Source organism: Rhinolophus ferrumequinum, chromosome 13, assembly GCF_004115265.2.
Source record: "Rhinolophus ferrumequinum isolate MPI-CBG mRhiFer1 chromosome 13, mRhiFer1_v1.p, whole genome shotgun sequence".
In the NCBI taxonomy this organism is placed as follows: domain Eukaryota; kingdom Metazoa; phylum Chordata; class Mammalia; order Chiroptera; family Rhinolophidae; genus Rhinolophus; species Rhinolophus ferrumequinum.
In genome coordinates, this window is record NC_046296.1 from 39,855,925 (window position 1) to 39,872,977 (window position 17,053).

Sequence of the window (17,053 nt, forward strand, 5' to 3'; positions counted from 1 at the left end):
TTTATATATAAAAATCATACTTTCTAAAAATAGAGTTTTGCTTCTTTCTTTCAATCTAGATGCCTACTATTTCTTTTCTTTTTAAATTTTTGCCTAATTTCCCTGGCTAGACCCTCCAGTACAGTGTTGAATAGAAGTGGCAAGAGGAGACGCCCTTGTGATCTGAGATGGAAAGTATCCAGTCTTTCACTATTAAATATGTTGTCTGTGGGTTTTTTGTATGTACCTTTTATCATGTTGACAAAGTTGCCTTCTGTTCCTAGTTTGTCGAGTGTTTTTATTATGAATGACTGCCGAATTTTGTCAAATACCTTTTCTGCACCTATTGAGATGATCTTGTAATTTTGTTTTTTATTCCACTGGTACGATGTATTACGTTAATTGATTTTTTTAACAATGTCAATCCAACCTTGCATTCCTGGAGTAATCCCTCTTGATCCTGGTATATGATCTGTTTTATATGTTTCTGGATTTGATTTACTCATATTTTATTGAGGACCTTTATTTCTGTATTCATAAGACATAGTGGTCTGTGTTTTTTTCTTGTGATGTTCTTGTCTGATTTTGGTATCAGGGTAGGTACAAGGAGTTGGGAAGTTTTTTCTTCTGTTGTAGTTTTTGGAAGAGTTTGTGAAGAATTGGTATTAATTCTTTAAATGTTTTGTAGAATTCAGCAGTGAAGCCATCTTGTCTTGGACATTTCCTTGTGGGAAATTTTTAAATTACAAATTCAGTCTCTTGTTATAGATTGTTTCAGATTTTCCATTTCTGTTTGATTCTGTTTTGGCAGTTTGAGTCTTTATTAAAATTTGTCCATTTTATCTAAATGATCTAATTTGGCATACAGTTGTTCATAGTATTCTTTCATGATCCTTTTTATTTTGTAGCATCGATAGTAATGGCCCTTCTTTCATTTCTGATTTTGCTAACTGTAATGTTTCTTCTTTTTCTCTTGGTCAGTTTAGTGAAAAGTTTGTCAATTTTGTTGATATTTTCAAAGAACCAACTTTTGGTTTTGTTAATATTTTCTATTGTTTTTCTATTCTGTATATTGTTCATTTCTCCTCTATTTTTATTATTTCCTCCTTTCTGCTTAATTTATGTTTGCTCTTCTTTAAGGAGTGTTTTTAATATGTTTCGTAACAGTTACTCTCTTAATATATTAACAGCTTGGGCAGGCTGATCTTAGTTTAAATTCCTCCTTAACTACTTGTTAGCTTTGTGATTTGAGACAAGTTAGTCTTGGAAAATTATATAAAATAAAAATGACAATACACATATCATTGGTGGCTTTGAAGATTAAACAAAATAACATATTTAAAGTACTTAGATGGTCCTGACAAAAAATGGTAAAAATTAGTAGTTATTAAGTATTTCACTTAGGGATTTTTGTATGTTTGTATTTATCTTAGCAACTTATTTTCACAAATAAAAATTATATTCTATTTCCAGATGATCATAAATTTTCGATTAATAGGGACTGAAATGAGATTTTAGATCACCAGAGTCTCTTCTGGTGAATGTCATAGGCTTTGTACTTGTATTTTATATTTTTTAAACCTGAAAAAGTATAAAGAAATGATTATTTTTAAATACACTCTTGGTAAATAAATGAATAAAAACTGATACAGCTCTAGGTTGGCTAACCACGATATTGTTTTAGAAATGTTGACTGGTTAAATTGATCATTTGTATATATTGTTGATTATCAATCTTTGCCATATATGTTTGCACTCAGGTTCTGGCAATTAACCGCGGAGAAAATTTGAAGATACTGACAGTCAAGGTCAACATTCCTGATAGAGTTAAAGATCAGTTTTGTAGATGGTGCATCCAAAACAGGTCTGTTTATAGATTTTTATAGAATTTCTTTTCTTTTTTCCTAAAATATCATACTTAGATTGACTTGTACTAATATGGAAGATGTCCATTATGTAAAAAAAATTAACAATGACAGACCATGGATATAGTCTGTGCATAATTTTAAAAAAATTATGTTGTATATGTTTCAATAGGAAATAACTTGGAGGATACAAAAGAAGTACTAATTGTGGTTATCTCTGGGGAAAGGGACTTTCACTTTAATACTTTTACATACAATTTGTATCTTGTATAAAGAGCAGATTTTCTTTTGTGAAAAAATGAATTAGGGCCGGCCCGGTGGCTCAGGCGGTTAGAGCTCCGTGCTCCTAACTCCGAAGGCTGCTGGTTCCATTCCCACATGGGCCAGTGGGCTCTCAACCACAAGGTTGCCGGTTCGATTCCTCGAGTCCCACAAGGGATGGTGGGCTCCGCCCCCTGCAACTAAGATTGAACACGACACCTTGAGCTGAGCTGCCTCCCGGATGGCTCAGTTGGTTGGAGCGTGTCCTCTCAACCACAAGGTTGCCGTTTTCGACTCGGGCAAGGGATGGTGGGCTGTGCCCCTGCAACTAGCAATAGCAACTGGACCTGAGGCTGAGCTGCGCCCCCCACAACTAAGACTGAAAGGACAACAACTTGAAGCTGAACGGCACCCTCGACAACTAAGATCGAAAGGACAACTTGACTTGGAAAAAAAGAGTCCTGGAAGTACACACTGTTCCCCAATAAAGTCCTGTTCCCCTAAAAAAAAAAAAAAAATTGTAAGTTTCATTAATGTCAAAAATAAGATATATAAAAAAAAATGAATTAACATGCATACTATATATAGCATATCTGAAATGTTTTATTAAGGATAATTGAAACAAAAATTTAATTTATTGTATATTACAATTTAAATCTCTAAATGTATTCTGTGTATTTCACCTAAAACTTTTTGTACATTAAAGATGATTGAAACAAACATTAAATTTATTAGATATTTCAGAGAATTTTCCAAACATATGTGATGTTTTATTATCCTTTTTCATTTAGTAAGGTAACCTTTTAAAATAGCACCACATGTTTGTATGGCACTTTTAACGTTTAGTTATAACTTTTCAGAATATTTTTGATCCTCACAATACTCTACTTGGTTGGTAGAGCAGATTTATAGCTGCCATTTGACCAGCGAGAAAATTGATGCGAAGAGGTAAAGTGCCTTGCCTAGCAGTTAGGAGTTATAGATTTTGTTATGCTCATCACTGGCCAGTTTTGTGTGATCTTAGGTTAGAGAGATTGCTGGGAATGCTTCTTGAAGAGTTGGGTGAATTGTTCTTTTAGAAGAACAAGTTCTGTGTATTTTGGGAATTAGCTCTCTCATCCAAAATAATTCTTGTATCAATTTATTGGAAGCTAGTTTGCCAAAAGCCGATTCTATAAAGGGTCAACTTGCTGAATGACGAAGTAATAAACCAAAGACCCATCAAGTAAAGCCACCATCTTAATGTTCGTCAGTCAGTAAATTGCTTAAGTCAATTATGTTATATCAGTACAATGGAATTCTGCATAGCCACTTTGAAAAAGTTGAGATACAGTTCAAGTTGAGATACAAACATGTCATTAGGTTAAAAAGACAATTTATAATAATTTCATTAATGGCAAAAATACGTCTATGTGTGTGTAGGCAAGTATTTGAGAAGATATAAAAGGTCTATTCCTTAGCTCTAGTGTGAGATTTTAATTTTCTATCATATACTCTTTTATGTAGTTGTCATCTTTTAAATGAATGCTTATTTCCTTTATAAATGAATAAATTCCATTAAAAATAAAAAGGAAATAAACACCTAAAAGAAATCCTAGACTTAAAAAATTAGATATGAAACTTAACATAGTTTCATAGAAAGAATAAAATCCTAAAAAGTGGATGTGTCTGAGTTTGAATTCGTTGTATTATATTCTACCCTTGTGACTATGAGCATGTTATTTAATTTCTTAATATCATTATCCTTAAAATGGTGAATAATACTTTTCTGACAGATTTGAGAGCATTAAATTATATTCCATGTAATTGTATAGCCTTCAATGATATCTATAATTACAAAGTGGTGAGTTTATTGTGCTAATTTCCTTTTTAGTAGTATTTTTTTATGAATAGATCACAATAAATTGGGGACAACTTCTAGCTTATTTTCCTATGAATATAATACTCAGTATCAGAGTCTGTCTTAAATAGGTAAATAAGCATTAGTTATGCTCTTAATCTATTGTCTTTATACTAAGTAAATGTGAAGGAATGGTTTTCCTTGCAGTGATTTAGTTGGTTTTCCTTGGCTCCTTTCTCTATTTTATTTTATTCAGTTTTACTCAGTTGGATAATTGGTAATATTTATTCTATACTATAATACTTTACATCATTATGGGTATAGTGATACAATTTTCAGTCATGTTCCAGAAGTTTCTCTTCATATAGATAATTGAAGAAATGCTTCTATGGGAACAAAATAACTGAAACAAAAGGTAGTTAAAATACTTCTCTGTAAACTAAAGAATCGTTCTCAAGAAATTTTTTTTTCTTTAAACACATTTGGATTACTGAAGATGCTTGCTCGAATCTTATTATTCGTTTTTAACTCACTTTGTCCCTGCTTTTCTCACCTTCCATCCCTCCCATGTAATAATCCATTCAGGTTATGTGCTTGATGTTGGGGACCCACCTGCAAACCAGATAAATCTACTGGCTGTCCTTGGTGACAATGGAGTTTAATGAAGAAGACACAGCAAATGTTTGGGAGTTGCTGAGGTTAAAGGAGAAGGGCAGTGTGTCCTAAGAGTTTGTAATGGGTAACCTTAATGCAGTCTGGGTTGGGTGCCTGTGTAGGTCAGAGACAGGAGGAAAGGAAGAGGAAGCAACAAGAAATAATGATTGAAATGTAGGCATGGGCCAGGTTATACCTAGCTTTCTTAGGCATGCTAAGGATTTTGTTCGTTATCTTAAGATTGATGGAAAGCCAGTAAAGGGTTGAAACGGAGGAGTGTCGTGATCAGTTTGTATTTTAAGAAGATCACTCTGACTGCAGTATAGGGAACTATTTGGAAGGAACCAAGAGTAGATGTGGGGGCAAGAGGTGATGGTGGCTTGGACTAGGTGGTAGCAATAGGAAATAGGTCAACTGTGAATGGGTATAATTGAGGCATCCTCAAGTATTAAATAGATTCCCAGCACTCTGTTCCAGGGAGGGGAGCAGGAAGAAGGCGCAGAGCAGTCACACCAAAGAATCTTGAGGTTAAGGGAAGACTATTGGGACTTCCAGAGATACTGGATAGGTAGTATTTAGGATTTCTGTTTTTTTCCTACAAGTAATGGGGAACCCTTTGTTTGGTCTTAAAGGGAACGACCCCAGTAGATATCAAATACATACATTTAAAAAAAAAAAAATCACTCCATTAGGGTCTCCTTGCCTCACAAGACTATCTTCCTAGCATATTGTCCCACTACCCGGGACTATGTTCTCCTTCCTAACTGACCAAGCTCCATAGCATGGTCACTGCCATATTTTCTAGTTCATCTACCCAAACCACCCCTTCTCCCCCGAATTCTGCTCTTTTATGCTCTAGGTACTAATCTACTTGTAGTTACTTGAATTTATCATTCTCTTTTACGCCACTAAACTTTTACATGTGCTGTGGTTTCTTCCCAGAATGCTTTTATTCCTTTGTCTTACTTGGTAAACCACAATTCATATTTTAAAATCCATTACAGGTGTTTCTTCTGAGAAGTCTTTCTTGACATTGGGTTCCCTAAATTAATAATGATGATGATGATGGTAATGTGTCTAATTCATGTCCTACTTCCCTACTTCTCATGTCCTCAGGAAAAGGTGACAGTAGGGAGCAACAGGGATTTGGATGGAAGGAAGGATATATATCTTCCATAAAAGCACTATCATTCAAATTAAAAGATGGATAAAACTATATTCTCCTCAAATAATACCTTTTATGGAAGAGATTCAATTAGTTGCAATTATGTAACTTTTGGTATATCACATTATAAATGCTTAAGTGTTTTTTCATTGATATTTAGTTAATTTCCTTGCTGAGATAAGTAAGGGAGATGAGAGTATCCCTAGGTCTGTTAATGGTTTATTAGAAGCCATTAATACCTTATTATTCAAGAGCCACTAAAGGACAAGGGCAGAGAAGCTATAAATGGATGAAAACACAGAAAGGGTAGAGCTGAATTTGTTCTTTTTAGCTTGCATTTTCTCTTACTGTTCTTTCTCCAGTGTCCACTAACAGTAAGTTCTCTGCTGTTTACATTCATCCACATTTATGCATATACACTACTGCCTGGTAAAGCTGTACAGTCTGAGCAGTGGAGTAAGTTCTACTCAAGAGTGAAAAAATAGAATTTCTATAATACTTTAGCTCTCAGGAGCTCTCAGAGATGAATAGATGGGAAAAGAAGGATACACTGTTGGTCTTAGCTCCGGCTGCCATAACAAAATATCGTAGACCAGGTGGCTTAAAGAACAAACATTTGTTTTCTCAGTTCTGGAGGCTGTGAAGTCCAAGGTCAAGGTGCAGGCTAATTGGGTTCCTGGTGAGGGCCCTTTTCTTGGCTTGCAGACAGCTGCCTTGTTGCTATGTCTTCACTTGGTAGGAAAAGAGAAAGAGCTCTCAGATGTTTTTCATACTAATCCTCCTTCAAGGACCCTCATGACCTCTTCTAAACCGAATTGTTGCCCAAAGCCCCATCGCCAAATACCATCCTATTGAGGGTTAGAGTTTCAACATGAGAATTTCAGGGGACACAGTTCAGCCTATAGCAATGTTTTAGTAATTTTTTTTCTTTTTGATTTTATTGGGGAAGGGGAACAGGACTTTATTGGGGAACATTGTATGCTTCCAGGACTTTTTTCCAAGTCAAGTTGTTGTCCTTTCAGTCTTAGTTGTGGAGGGTGCCGTTCAGCTTCAAGTTGTTCTCCTTTCAGTCTTAGTTGTGGAGGACACAGCTCAGCTCCAGGTCCAGTTGCCGTTGCTAGTTGCAGGGGGCACAGCCCACCATCCCTTGCGGGAGTCGAACCGGCAACCTTTTCGTTGAGAGGACGCACTCCAACCAACTGAGCCATCCGGGAGGCAGCTCAGCTCAAGGTGCTGTGTTCAATCTTAGTTGCAGGGGGCGGAGCCCACCATCCCTTGCGGGACTCGAGGAATTGAACTGGCAACTTTGTGGTTGAGAGCCCACTGGCCCATGTGGGAATGGAACCAGCAGCCTTCGGAGTTAAGAGCATGGAGCTCTAACCGCCTGAGCCACCGGGCCGGCCCCACTTTAGTAATTTTTTGGTAACTTTCTTATGTCTTAAGATTTTGACTTTTATTAATAATGCTTGGGAGACTCTTCCCAGAATGGGAAAGTTTTTCCTCCCTTAAGTTTTATGTGTGACCATGGTTACTAGGTTTTTAAAAATAAGAACTCCAGATGTCAGAGTTAATAATTTCCAGACATCACAATCTCCTCTCAGATTATGTTACTTTGGCTTCAATAAAGTTTTTCCCCTTTTTCTCTTCCACTTCCTCTCTCCTCTTCCAGGAGTCCTTTCCTGGTCTCATTATTGGTACCTCAGTTTTAGTATAGGCTTTTCTTTTTTGCAGGTGGAGACCACGTAGCTTTGCAAGGCCGGAGTTAATGGAGATTTTACAGAATTCACTAACTGATTCCTTTAAACGCCTCATTTATCCTCTCCTTTGTAGAGAGCTCAGGTATGCGTCTTGTCTAATTTAATTTTGTATGCTGTTTATTGTTATGATGTATGGTAATAAGCCCATTAAAGCATAGTAAATATTTGTTGCTCTGTTAACCAACTAAAGAACTGAGTCACAATCACAAAGTCTTACATGTAAGCCTAGATTTCAATATGTGGAGGCATTCATATGCATAGATCACAAACATAGCTCTTAATTATGATATGCTTTTCAAATCTTGATCACTTAATGTGTACCCCTTCCAGTTCTGCAATACTAGTCTTGCAATTTGACAACCAAGCTAAACAAATGGTTTTATTGATGAGAGAGTTGGCTTGGGAGAAGCAAATTAGGAAGTTAATGGAGAAGTTAGTTGGAAGCAGTTTTTAGAGGTAAGAGAGCCAAAAAAAGCATAAAGAAATCAGTGGAACGCATGATGAATTTATTACTATGAAGAGAGAAAGCTAATATGTTTTTCACTCCACATGGGAGTTGTTTGGATGAGTAATTATCAGCAATGATGAGCAAATATTAGGAGGTTATTAATGTGACCATGTGGATGGACTAGCAGGACTAAGAGTTACAATGAAGAACTGCAAAAGAGGTGAGGTGCAGAATTGTTTTTAGGGGAGGAGATGGAAAGAAAATTAATGCCAGGAGGCAAAACCCTCTTTCCTTCCTCTAGCCTTTGTCTTGATAGGCTACTTTAGAAACCAGCCATTTCTTCATACATACCTTCCTATGTGGTTGAGATTTCCTTCGTTCTCACTTGTTTACAGTTTTCGGCAAGGGTTACCTGGGAACTGTATATTCCTAGTCATCTCTTCAGCCTCGCTAGAATTTATAACACCCTTTATAATGTTTGTTTTTCTTGTACTAGACCTGGCCATTGACTTTGGAGGTGTTTAGAGCAGGCAGTGAGGAGGTAGCATTAAAAAGGACACACAGTTCTTTTGTTCAACTTCTTTTTATTAAAGTAATTCATTCTCTTGATGCATCCTTTTTAGCCCAGACTTCCCTTAAAAATATTTTCTTTTGGAATCCTCTTTCACTTCAAGTCTATATGAAGTAACATCTCTTACTTTTGAGTGCTGGGGCATCAAATTAAAAAATAAGGGATTCTGTTCTTAATGAACGAAAAAGAAAATGATCTCATTTAAAATTGCATTTCCTTTTGAATGCTTTTCCTTTATCTTGTTTTCTCATGTTGCATATAATGTCTGGTGGTGGTTTTGATATTTTTGCACATACTCGATTTGCATAGCTTCACTGCTTGTGGAATAATTTCATTGAAATTTAATAAAAGCAGTTTAGTGTGGGATTGTTTAATATATAATCCTTCTCTGACTGCCATTATTGGTGGCCAGCAAGAGCACTTTTCCTTCTCTTTTTAAAAAATGCCTGTGGTTGAAAAAATGTCTTATTTCATAAGTTGGTTTGCAGACATTGTCTACTGATGTGTCTCTTGATAGAAATAATTACCTGAACAGCAGTTGAGGGGGGAAATTCCCAATGGATTTTTTTTTAAGAAAATTACTGTAATTCTCTAATTAAAAAGAAATTAGTCATAATGTAGAAAAATTGAAAGAATCAGTAAAGCACAAAGAAAAAAACACATGCTTTTACTACCTAGAGATAATCATTGTTAACCAGACTTTTCTCCATTCATGCGTGTGTATTAAAAGAAATTATAGACTATTATTTTGTAGCCCTTTTATTCAGTTGACTATATATATGTATATATATATATGACTATATATATGTATATATATATGACTATATATATGTGTATATATATATATGACTATATATGTGTGTGTGTATATATATATATATATATATATATATAAGATTCATAGCCTACTTCTGCATTTCATACTTCTGTGACTGGCATGATCATTCATCCATGTGTCATTTTTCACATCTACCTCTTTCTTCAAGCCATCAGTTACCCAGTGCTATCTATTTTACGTCTTTTATTATATTTTGAATTTTGCCTCCTCTTTACCTCCATGGTTACTCAGGCATAGCTGGTATCTATCCATGGTTAGTTCAAGACATCATCATTTCTTGTCTGAATTACTATCCTAGAGTCATAGATGATCTCTGTTTTGTATTTTCCAATATATATTCCACATTGCCATCCGAAAGTTTCTATTTGATTATTTTATACTCTTCTACTAAATCCTTCAATGGATCTTCTTTGTCTCCAGGATAAAATCCAATCCACATGATCTTTTGTGATCTTTCTTTTAGCCTCTACAGCCTTATATGTTGGTATTTCTTTTTACTTTAGTGTATGAAATTACTTGCTTTTTCTATAAAGAATCATTAGTCTTTACATATGCTCTTTGCATTGCCTGGAGTATCTTCTCCATGCGTCTCTCTACTCTCCCTACCTTTGTTTGCCTAACTCTATTACTTACCTGAGATGACATCTCTTAGAAAGTTTTCCTAATTTGCTGTCCCTCTTATGTGTTCGCATTAGCATAGCACTTATCGCTTTATACTTGTCTGTTTATTTTTCTGTTTCTTCCACTACACAATGGTCTTTAAGCCAGGGATCTCATCTTTTCAGCTTTGTATCTTTCACACCAATTACGGTGCCTTATATAAGACTGACAACAAATGCTTGCTCAGTAAATAGTTAAAAATGAAGCTCTAGAAATGCCTATAATGATACTTTTCATGTTGCTTGGCTGAAGGCAGGGAGACTGACCCTGAAATGTTAGAGAAGATGAGAGAAAAGCCTTAAGAAACTGAATTAAGCCAGAAAAGCAAACAATTAGTTGTGTGTGCCTTCAAGTATGTAAATAATTCTACCTCAATACTGATATGAAATGTGCTTTGAATTGCTTTTTACTCTGAATTTTCCTATGGCCAGTGGCATGCATTGTTTTTAACTCGGGCTAATAGAGAAGACATACTTTTTATAAATTCGTACGAATTTCAAGAGATAATATGTTAAGAAGTTTTGTTAAGTAGATGAATGGTATAAAACTTAGTCTACAAATGCTTTTAAGTCCATTATAGGCATATGTTTTTATCTAAAAAAGTTTTAAATTAAACTTTTAATAACTTTAATAACTAAAATTGGTAAGTTATTTATATGAGTCATGGTTCTAGACTGGTATTAGTATCTGTGGTCATATCACATAAGCGAGAGGGTAGATGTGGGCAATGCAATAGCGTAAGAAGATAAGATTGCCATATGTATAGGTAAAGGTGTAAAACTAAGTATTGATGGAGGAGGCTACTTGTGATTTGATAACTTACCACTCTAATTTTGTGTTTATATTTTTAATCAGCTGATAAGCTTCAATTTGACATCCATGTGTTGTCAAAATCTTTCTATACTCTTGACTCTCTCATATATGTTTTCGGATAGATAGATAAATAGATAAGATAGATGAGAGAGAGAGAGATTTTTGTATGTAAGGGAGAGCAGGTAGAAAAGGAGTGTAGGTAAAACAAATTCGGTAGGTTTCATACCACAAAATTATTTGTGGTATTACGTGTTACTGCATTTAGCAAAAATAGACTCAATATAATTTTGTATATGATATTTTTTCTCATAAGTCATTTTGTTATAATAAATACTCCTGTGAAGATTAACTGTATAAAATGAATGCTGTTCTTTTTCTGGAAGAAAGTTTGGGTGAAGGAAAAACTAAATATGTTTTTGTTTTTCTTTTTCTGTTTCTAAAGAGGCAAACTAACATCAGATGCAGAGAAGGAATCCGTAATGATGTTTGGACGGAACCTCCGTCAGCTTCTTTTAACAAGCCCTGTTCCAGGGCGCATTTTGATGGGAGTGGATCCTGGTTACAAACATGGTTGCAAGTTAGCTATAATTTCTCCTACCAGTAAGCATATCTTTCAGCTTTTCATATCAATTTGTTTGATTGGCCATACGTTTCATTTCATATATTTCATGAGGATTTGGAAATAATGTTAATTTTCAAGGCTTAGAAAATGGTTTTCTCACATACACAAATATGTGTTGTGTTGGAACCAGGGAATCCAACTTTATATTTCTCTTATTTATTGATCAAATCTCTCAACATATTATGATGATTTATACTCTTCCCTATGTCACAGTGGAGATACTGAAGATGAACTGGGCTCAGACTTGAATAATTCTGTCACCCCATCAACTTCTATTTATTGTAATGCATTTATGTGTGATACATTTTAATTCTGTATATATCTTAAATACCACAAGACATTTTTATTGTTTTGTCCAGTAAATTTTTTTCTACTACTCATGTATTTACCCTTTCTATTACTCTTTACTTTTTTCTGCATTTCTGTTTTCATTTGAGATCATTTTCTTTCTACTTGAAACTAGGCAATTACTTTTAATGTGGATCAGCTTTTGACAAATAGTCTCAATTTTTGTTTGTTTGAAAAAGTTTCTGATTTGCCTTTAATTTTGAAGAATATTTTTGCTGGATGTAGAATTCAAGATTGGCAGTACTTTAAAGATGTCATTCCATTTTTTTGGTGGGTTTTGGGGGGGTCGTTAGGGGGTTGTTTTGCTTTTTGGCTACTACAGTTTCTATTGAGAAGTCAGCTAAAAATCTTATTTCCTCTGGCTGTTAAAATTTTCTCTTCGTGGTTTTCAGAAGTTTTCTTATGACGTGCTTAGCTCTGTGTGTATTACTTATTTTTATTTTTGGTGTGAATTCTATTTGGAGTTTGTAGAGGTTCTTGCATCTCTTTCTGGAATTCCAATTGCATTTATATTATGCCTTTCAGTTTCCTCTTCTATTTTCAATTCTTTTTGTTTTATTTTCTATTGATCGGCTTTAAGTTAATTAATCCTCTGTTTTGCTGTGTCTTATCTGCTATTAAATCCATCCATTGAGATTTTTATTTAAGTTATGTTTTTAAGTTTTGGAATTTCCATTTCATATCTAATTCATTTCTGAGTTCTTTCATCTCATTTCTGAGGTTTTTTTAGTTCTGATTTATATTATTTTCATTTTCCATAATTTTTTTTTGTAGTTCTCATATATTGGGTTACAGCTTTTCTCTGTGGGCAAGGACGTCATACTAGTCATTTTTCCTGTTTTAAAAAATAATCATTCTAGGGCCAGCCCGGTGGCTCAGGCGGTTAGAGCTCCATGCTCCTAACTCCGGAGGCTGCCGGTTCAATTCCCTCATGGGCCAGTGGGCTCTCAACCCCAAGGTTGCCAGTTCAATTCCTCGAGTCCCACAAGGGATGGTGGGCTCCGCCCCTTGCAACTAAGATTGAACACGGCACCTTGAGCTGAGCTGCCGCTGAGCTCCTGGATGGCTCAGTTGGTTGGAGTACGTCCTCTCAACCACAAGGTTGCCAGTTCGATTCCTCAACTCCCACAAGGGATGGTGGGCTGTGCCCCCTGCAACTAGCAACGGCAACTGGACCTGGAGCTGAGCTGCGCCCTCCACAACTAAGATTGAAAGGACAATAACTTGAAGCTGAATGGCACCCTCCACAAATAAGATTGAAAGGACAACAACTTGACTTGGAAAAAAAGTCCTGGAAGTACACACTGTTCCCTAATAAAGTCCTGTTCCCCTTCCCCAATAAAATCTTTAAAAAAAAGAAAAAAAACAATAATATTAATCATTCTATATGAAATTTGACTATGAGTCTTTTCTGTTGCTTAGTGTTACATAAAATTAGTGTTCCTCAACTTTTAGGATGGAAGGCTGGTCATGAAAGGTTTTCTAGTTTTATATTGTTCTGGCGTAGAATTAACCCGTGGTTGTTCCCAGAAGGTGAAAGCAATCACAGACTCAAAAGGAACAGAAGTTAGTAAGTTTATTTAAGAAGAAAGGCGCCGGCAGAGAGGCTGCTGGGTGACTGAATCTCTAGTGGACAACTGCACCTCGTGTTAAGTTAGTTTTTTCTTAACGTAGGAAACGGGGAGTCGGTCAGGCAGGTTTGAGGACTGACATCCTGATGTCGTTTCCTGGGGTCTGGTCTGTTTTGAAGATAATGTTAGCTCTAGATTCTAGATTCAGACTCAACCTGGGGCTTTATGCATCACCAGTAAAAACTGCAAGGGAGTTGCAAATTGGATTCTGGTGTCTGGGCACCTGAGGATTAAAACATTGCTCTTTTTCTGACTCATCGTATATCTGTAGAACTAGCACTTCAATTTTTTCCAAATTATTGGGAAAGAAACTTCTGTATTTATGTGGATAGAGACAGATAATCTTTTACTTTCTGGAATCTGCTTCCCTGTTGTTTTCCTCCAGCTCACCTTGAGTTTTTTCCTTTGCCCATATTATTCTTACCTGCTCAACATGGAAATGATTGGCAACAGTTTCTCCTCAGTGTGGGGTTTTGTATTGAAGAGGATATTCTACTTATTAATTTCAAAAGTTCATAGAGATCAGAGTTTTCCAATCCTTTCTGAAATTATCGGGTAACCTTTGTATTGACCTGTAAATTAGAGTTAGCAAATTCAGCTCCTGTTCTCAAACAGACCTAGGTCTTACTGTGGTTCCCACAGAAGTACCTTTTGACATTTTGGGGATTCTTCCGATCTCAGGTTTATGAGATACTCTATTGTTTCTCTCTGTTTCCTCCCACAGAAATGCTGATTCATGTAGGTGTTGGTAGTTGTCAGTGCATTGTTCCCACCTGCTCATCTTTTGGCTGTTGTGGGGATACTTTCTTATAGATAGAATCATGGGTTTTTGGATTTGCTGTTCTAGTTGCTCTCTTTTTATGGTATGCATTTTTATAGTAAGTAGGAAATATATCATTGTATTTTCCTGCATCTATTGAGCTATCATATGGCTTTTTTATCTTATCCTTTGTTTGTATTGCTTAAAAAAATGATTCTTTTTTTCATTTCTAATATAATTTATTTGTGTCTTTTTTCTTCTTCATGATTGGTATTGCTAAAACTGGTATTGCTTTTTCTTTAAGTGATTTTTAATTTTAAACTTGATTGGTCCTTTCTGTTATATTTTTTTTCTATTTCATTAATTTCTGCTTATAACTTTGTCATTTCCTTCTGTTCATTTTCTTTGAGATTATTCTGTTGTTCTTTTCCTAACTTCCTAAGTTGGTCACTTAGCTCATCATTCCCATTCTTTGGTAGTTATCCTCAAATATTTAAATGTATTTTAGCTGAAATATAATACAGAAAAGCTCACAATTCGTAAATACGCAGCTGAAAAACACTACACATAGTAAAGACATCTACAACCTAAAGAGAAATTGAATAGTATCACAACGTATCTGATATGTAGTAAATATTCAGTAAATGTTAGCTTTTACTGTTATTAATGTTAAATGTTACTAAAAATCATTTATCTTTTAGGTATCATGGCATATTATGTAATTAATAATGGTTTTGTGTATCAAAATAGAGTCCTTGTAACTTTGGAAGAACCAGAGTTTCGGAATGCTTAGGAAAAATGTGATTTAGTGAATAGGAATGATTCAGACTGCATTTTAAAGAGGAACCAGTTCCCTTTTCTGTTTTATCTGGCTTAATCAAATCATTGTTGAGTTATGTTTTATAATTTCTTACAGATTGGCTTATTTTCATTTTTTCCTAAGGTCAGATACTTCATACCGATGTGGTTTACTTGCATTGTGGACAAGGCTTCCGAGAGGCAGAGAAAATCAAGAGGCTTTTGCTGAAATTCAAGTATGAGGATAAGTAATCTTTTCAGTACTTCAGTGGCTCAGCCAATCAGAGATACCTTTGAAGCCCTTAATTTGGAGGGACGGTTTAAAGGAAGTGCCTTGGTGAGAGAGAAGGAACTGTGTAAAACAATGCTGGGTCAAATTGCTGGAGACCCCTATATTTGGAGACTCCAGAGGAATGCTCCTCTTTTCCTCTGCCACCTTCACTAGCCAAAGGTAGTAATATGAGCAAAAATGAGCATTATAATTTTTCTATTTGGGCCTGCACTTCCTCCCATCCTCCCTCCTTCCTTCCTCATGGATCTGAGGAATGAATGGCTGTGGTAGTAGTTAGAAGCTTCAGAAATTATTTGACAACATATCACATAATTCAGTCATAATATCTTTATTATGGCTTAGAATGCTCCAGAGTTTATTCACCCATGTCTTAATGTGATTCCTTCTATGTGGAAGAAAGCTGACTGTTCTTGAGATTGTGTGACAGTAAAATATTGCTCCACTGCCTGTTACACCAAATGCTGAGGGAGTGTCTTTTATCCTACATAAGTCTATCTCCCTTATGAAACAGTGCAGAGGTTGCTTGGATAGGAGAGAATATGAGCATCGTATAGTAGTATTTGTGCATTCTGTACATTTTCTCCTAATTGATTTAGAAGCATGCTTTGAGCTCATCCAGTTTCTCATCCTATTTCTCCCTTGAAGCTGCAGCACAGTGGTGATTGGAAATGGAACTGCCTGCCGGGAAACAGAAGCTTATTTTGCTGACCTGATAATGAAAAATTACTTTGCACCATTGGATGTTGTTTACTGGTAAGAATGTTAGGAATGTTTGTTTTCTTTGAGAGGTAAAGGAACTTCCAAAGTTCCTCCTGTGATTTCTCCCCTTTTTTTAAAGATACAAGTGTATATATTGTTTGCCCCCAAACCACTTCAGTGTTCACAAGAGCTTTGCAGGACAACGTAAAGTGTCTGTGTCTTGGAGAAATTTGCATTTCAGTATCCTGAAACCTCCACAAAAGCAGCAGATTAGGGCTTACTTGGTTTTGTGGCATTTTCCAGCCTGTACATTGTGTGAAGTCTCTAGTTAACTACTGACTAAAATGTAACACTGTGGATAACAGCCTTCTTCTTCCAAAGTTTTGATGCCTATGAATCATTGGCCTTCAGAACTAAGAACCAAGGCAAGACAAATTAAAACCATTTCTGAAATTCTTATTTGTCTCTTTATCACAACCTTTCATTTTATTTAGGCATACAGTTGTGTTCTGAATAGCTTTAGATTAATATGTCCCATTTCTCTAGTGCTGGCACTGGATCCATAGTGGTTCTGCTTTCATTTACCATTGTTTCCTCTCTTTGGACCTCAAATAGCTATGCTTACCTTTTCCAAACTACAGTACAATATTAAGTCCTAAAGAGTTTAATTTTAGGAGAGAATATAGTTATAATGGCTGATATCCAGGGGAGATCACACAAGATCCATCCCCCACTGCTTTTTGAGAAATCTAATAACAAAGTATAGTCAACTGATGAGCACATGACTGATGGGATCAGCAGAACAAAATAAAAACCCAACACAGGAAGAAGAGTTCAAAGACAGATAGGGCAAGAGAGAGGGGCCTGTATTGAGTATAGTATGCCGTGTGCCAGGAGTTTAATCAAGATGTCAGGAAAACAACTCAGGGAAACCAAAGGGGATTGAAGTTCAGGGACAAACTGTAGGTGTCGAGGGAGATCATGGTACAGGAAGGGACCAGATTGAAAAGTCTACCTCAGCTCTTTTCCGCCTCCCTTGTCTTTCTTCTTGTT

The 17,053-nt window shown here is 35.7% G+C and overlaps 1 protein-coding gene across 2 annotated transcripts in view; it reads left to right on the forward strand.

Annotated features, from left to right (window-relative positions):
• The window catches only part of SRBD1 (S1 RNA binding domain 1), a 181,313-nt gene that overhangs the window by 36,896 nt on the left and 127,364 nt on the right, over nucleotides 1-17,053 (forward strand). For both annotated transcript variants that reach the window (XM_033125419.1, XM_033125420.1), the window contains exons 10-14: nucleotides 1,739-1,842; nucleotides 7,495-7,602; nucleotides 11,293-11,450; nucleotides 15,155-15,245; nucleotides 15,947-16,054. In XM_033125419.1, coding sequence (XP_032981310.1) covers nucleotides 1,739-1,842; nucleotides 7,495-7,602; nucleotides 11,293-11,450; nucleotides 15,155-15,245; nucleotides 15,947-16,054 — 569 coding nt within the window. The remainder of the gene's footprint in view (nucleotides 1-1,738; nucleotides 1,843-7,494; nucleotides 7,603-11,292; nucleotides 11,451-15,154; nucleotides 15,246-15,946; nucleotides 16,055-17,053) is intronic.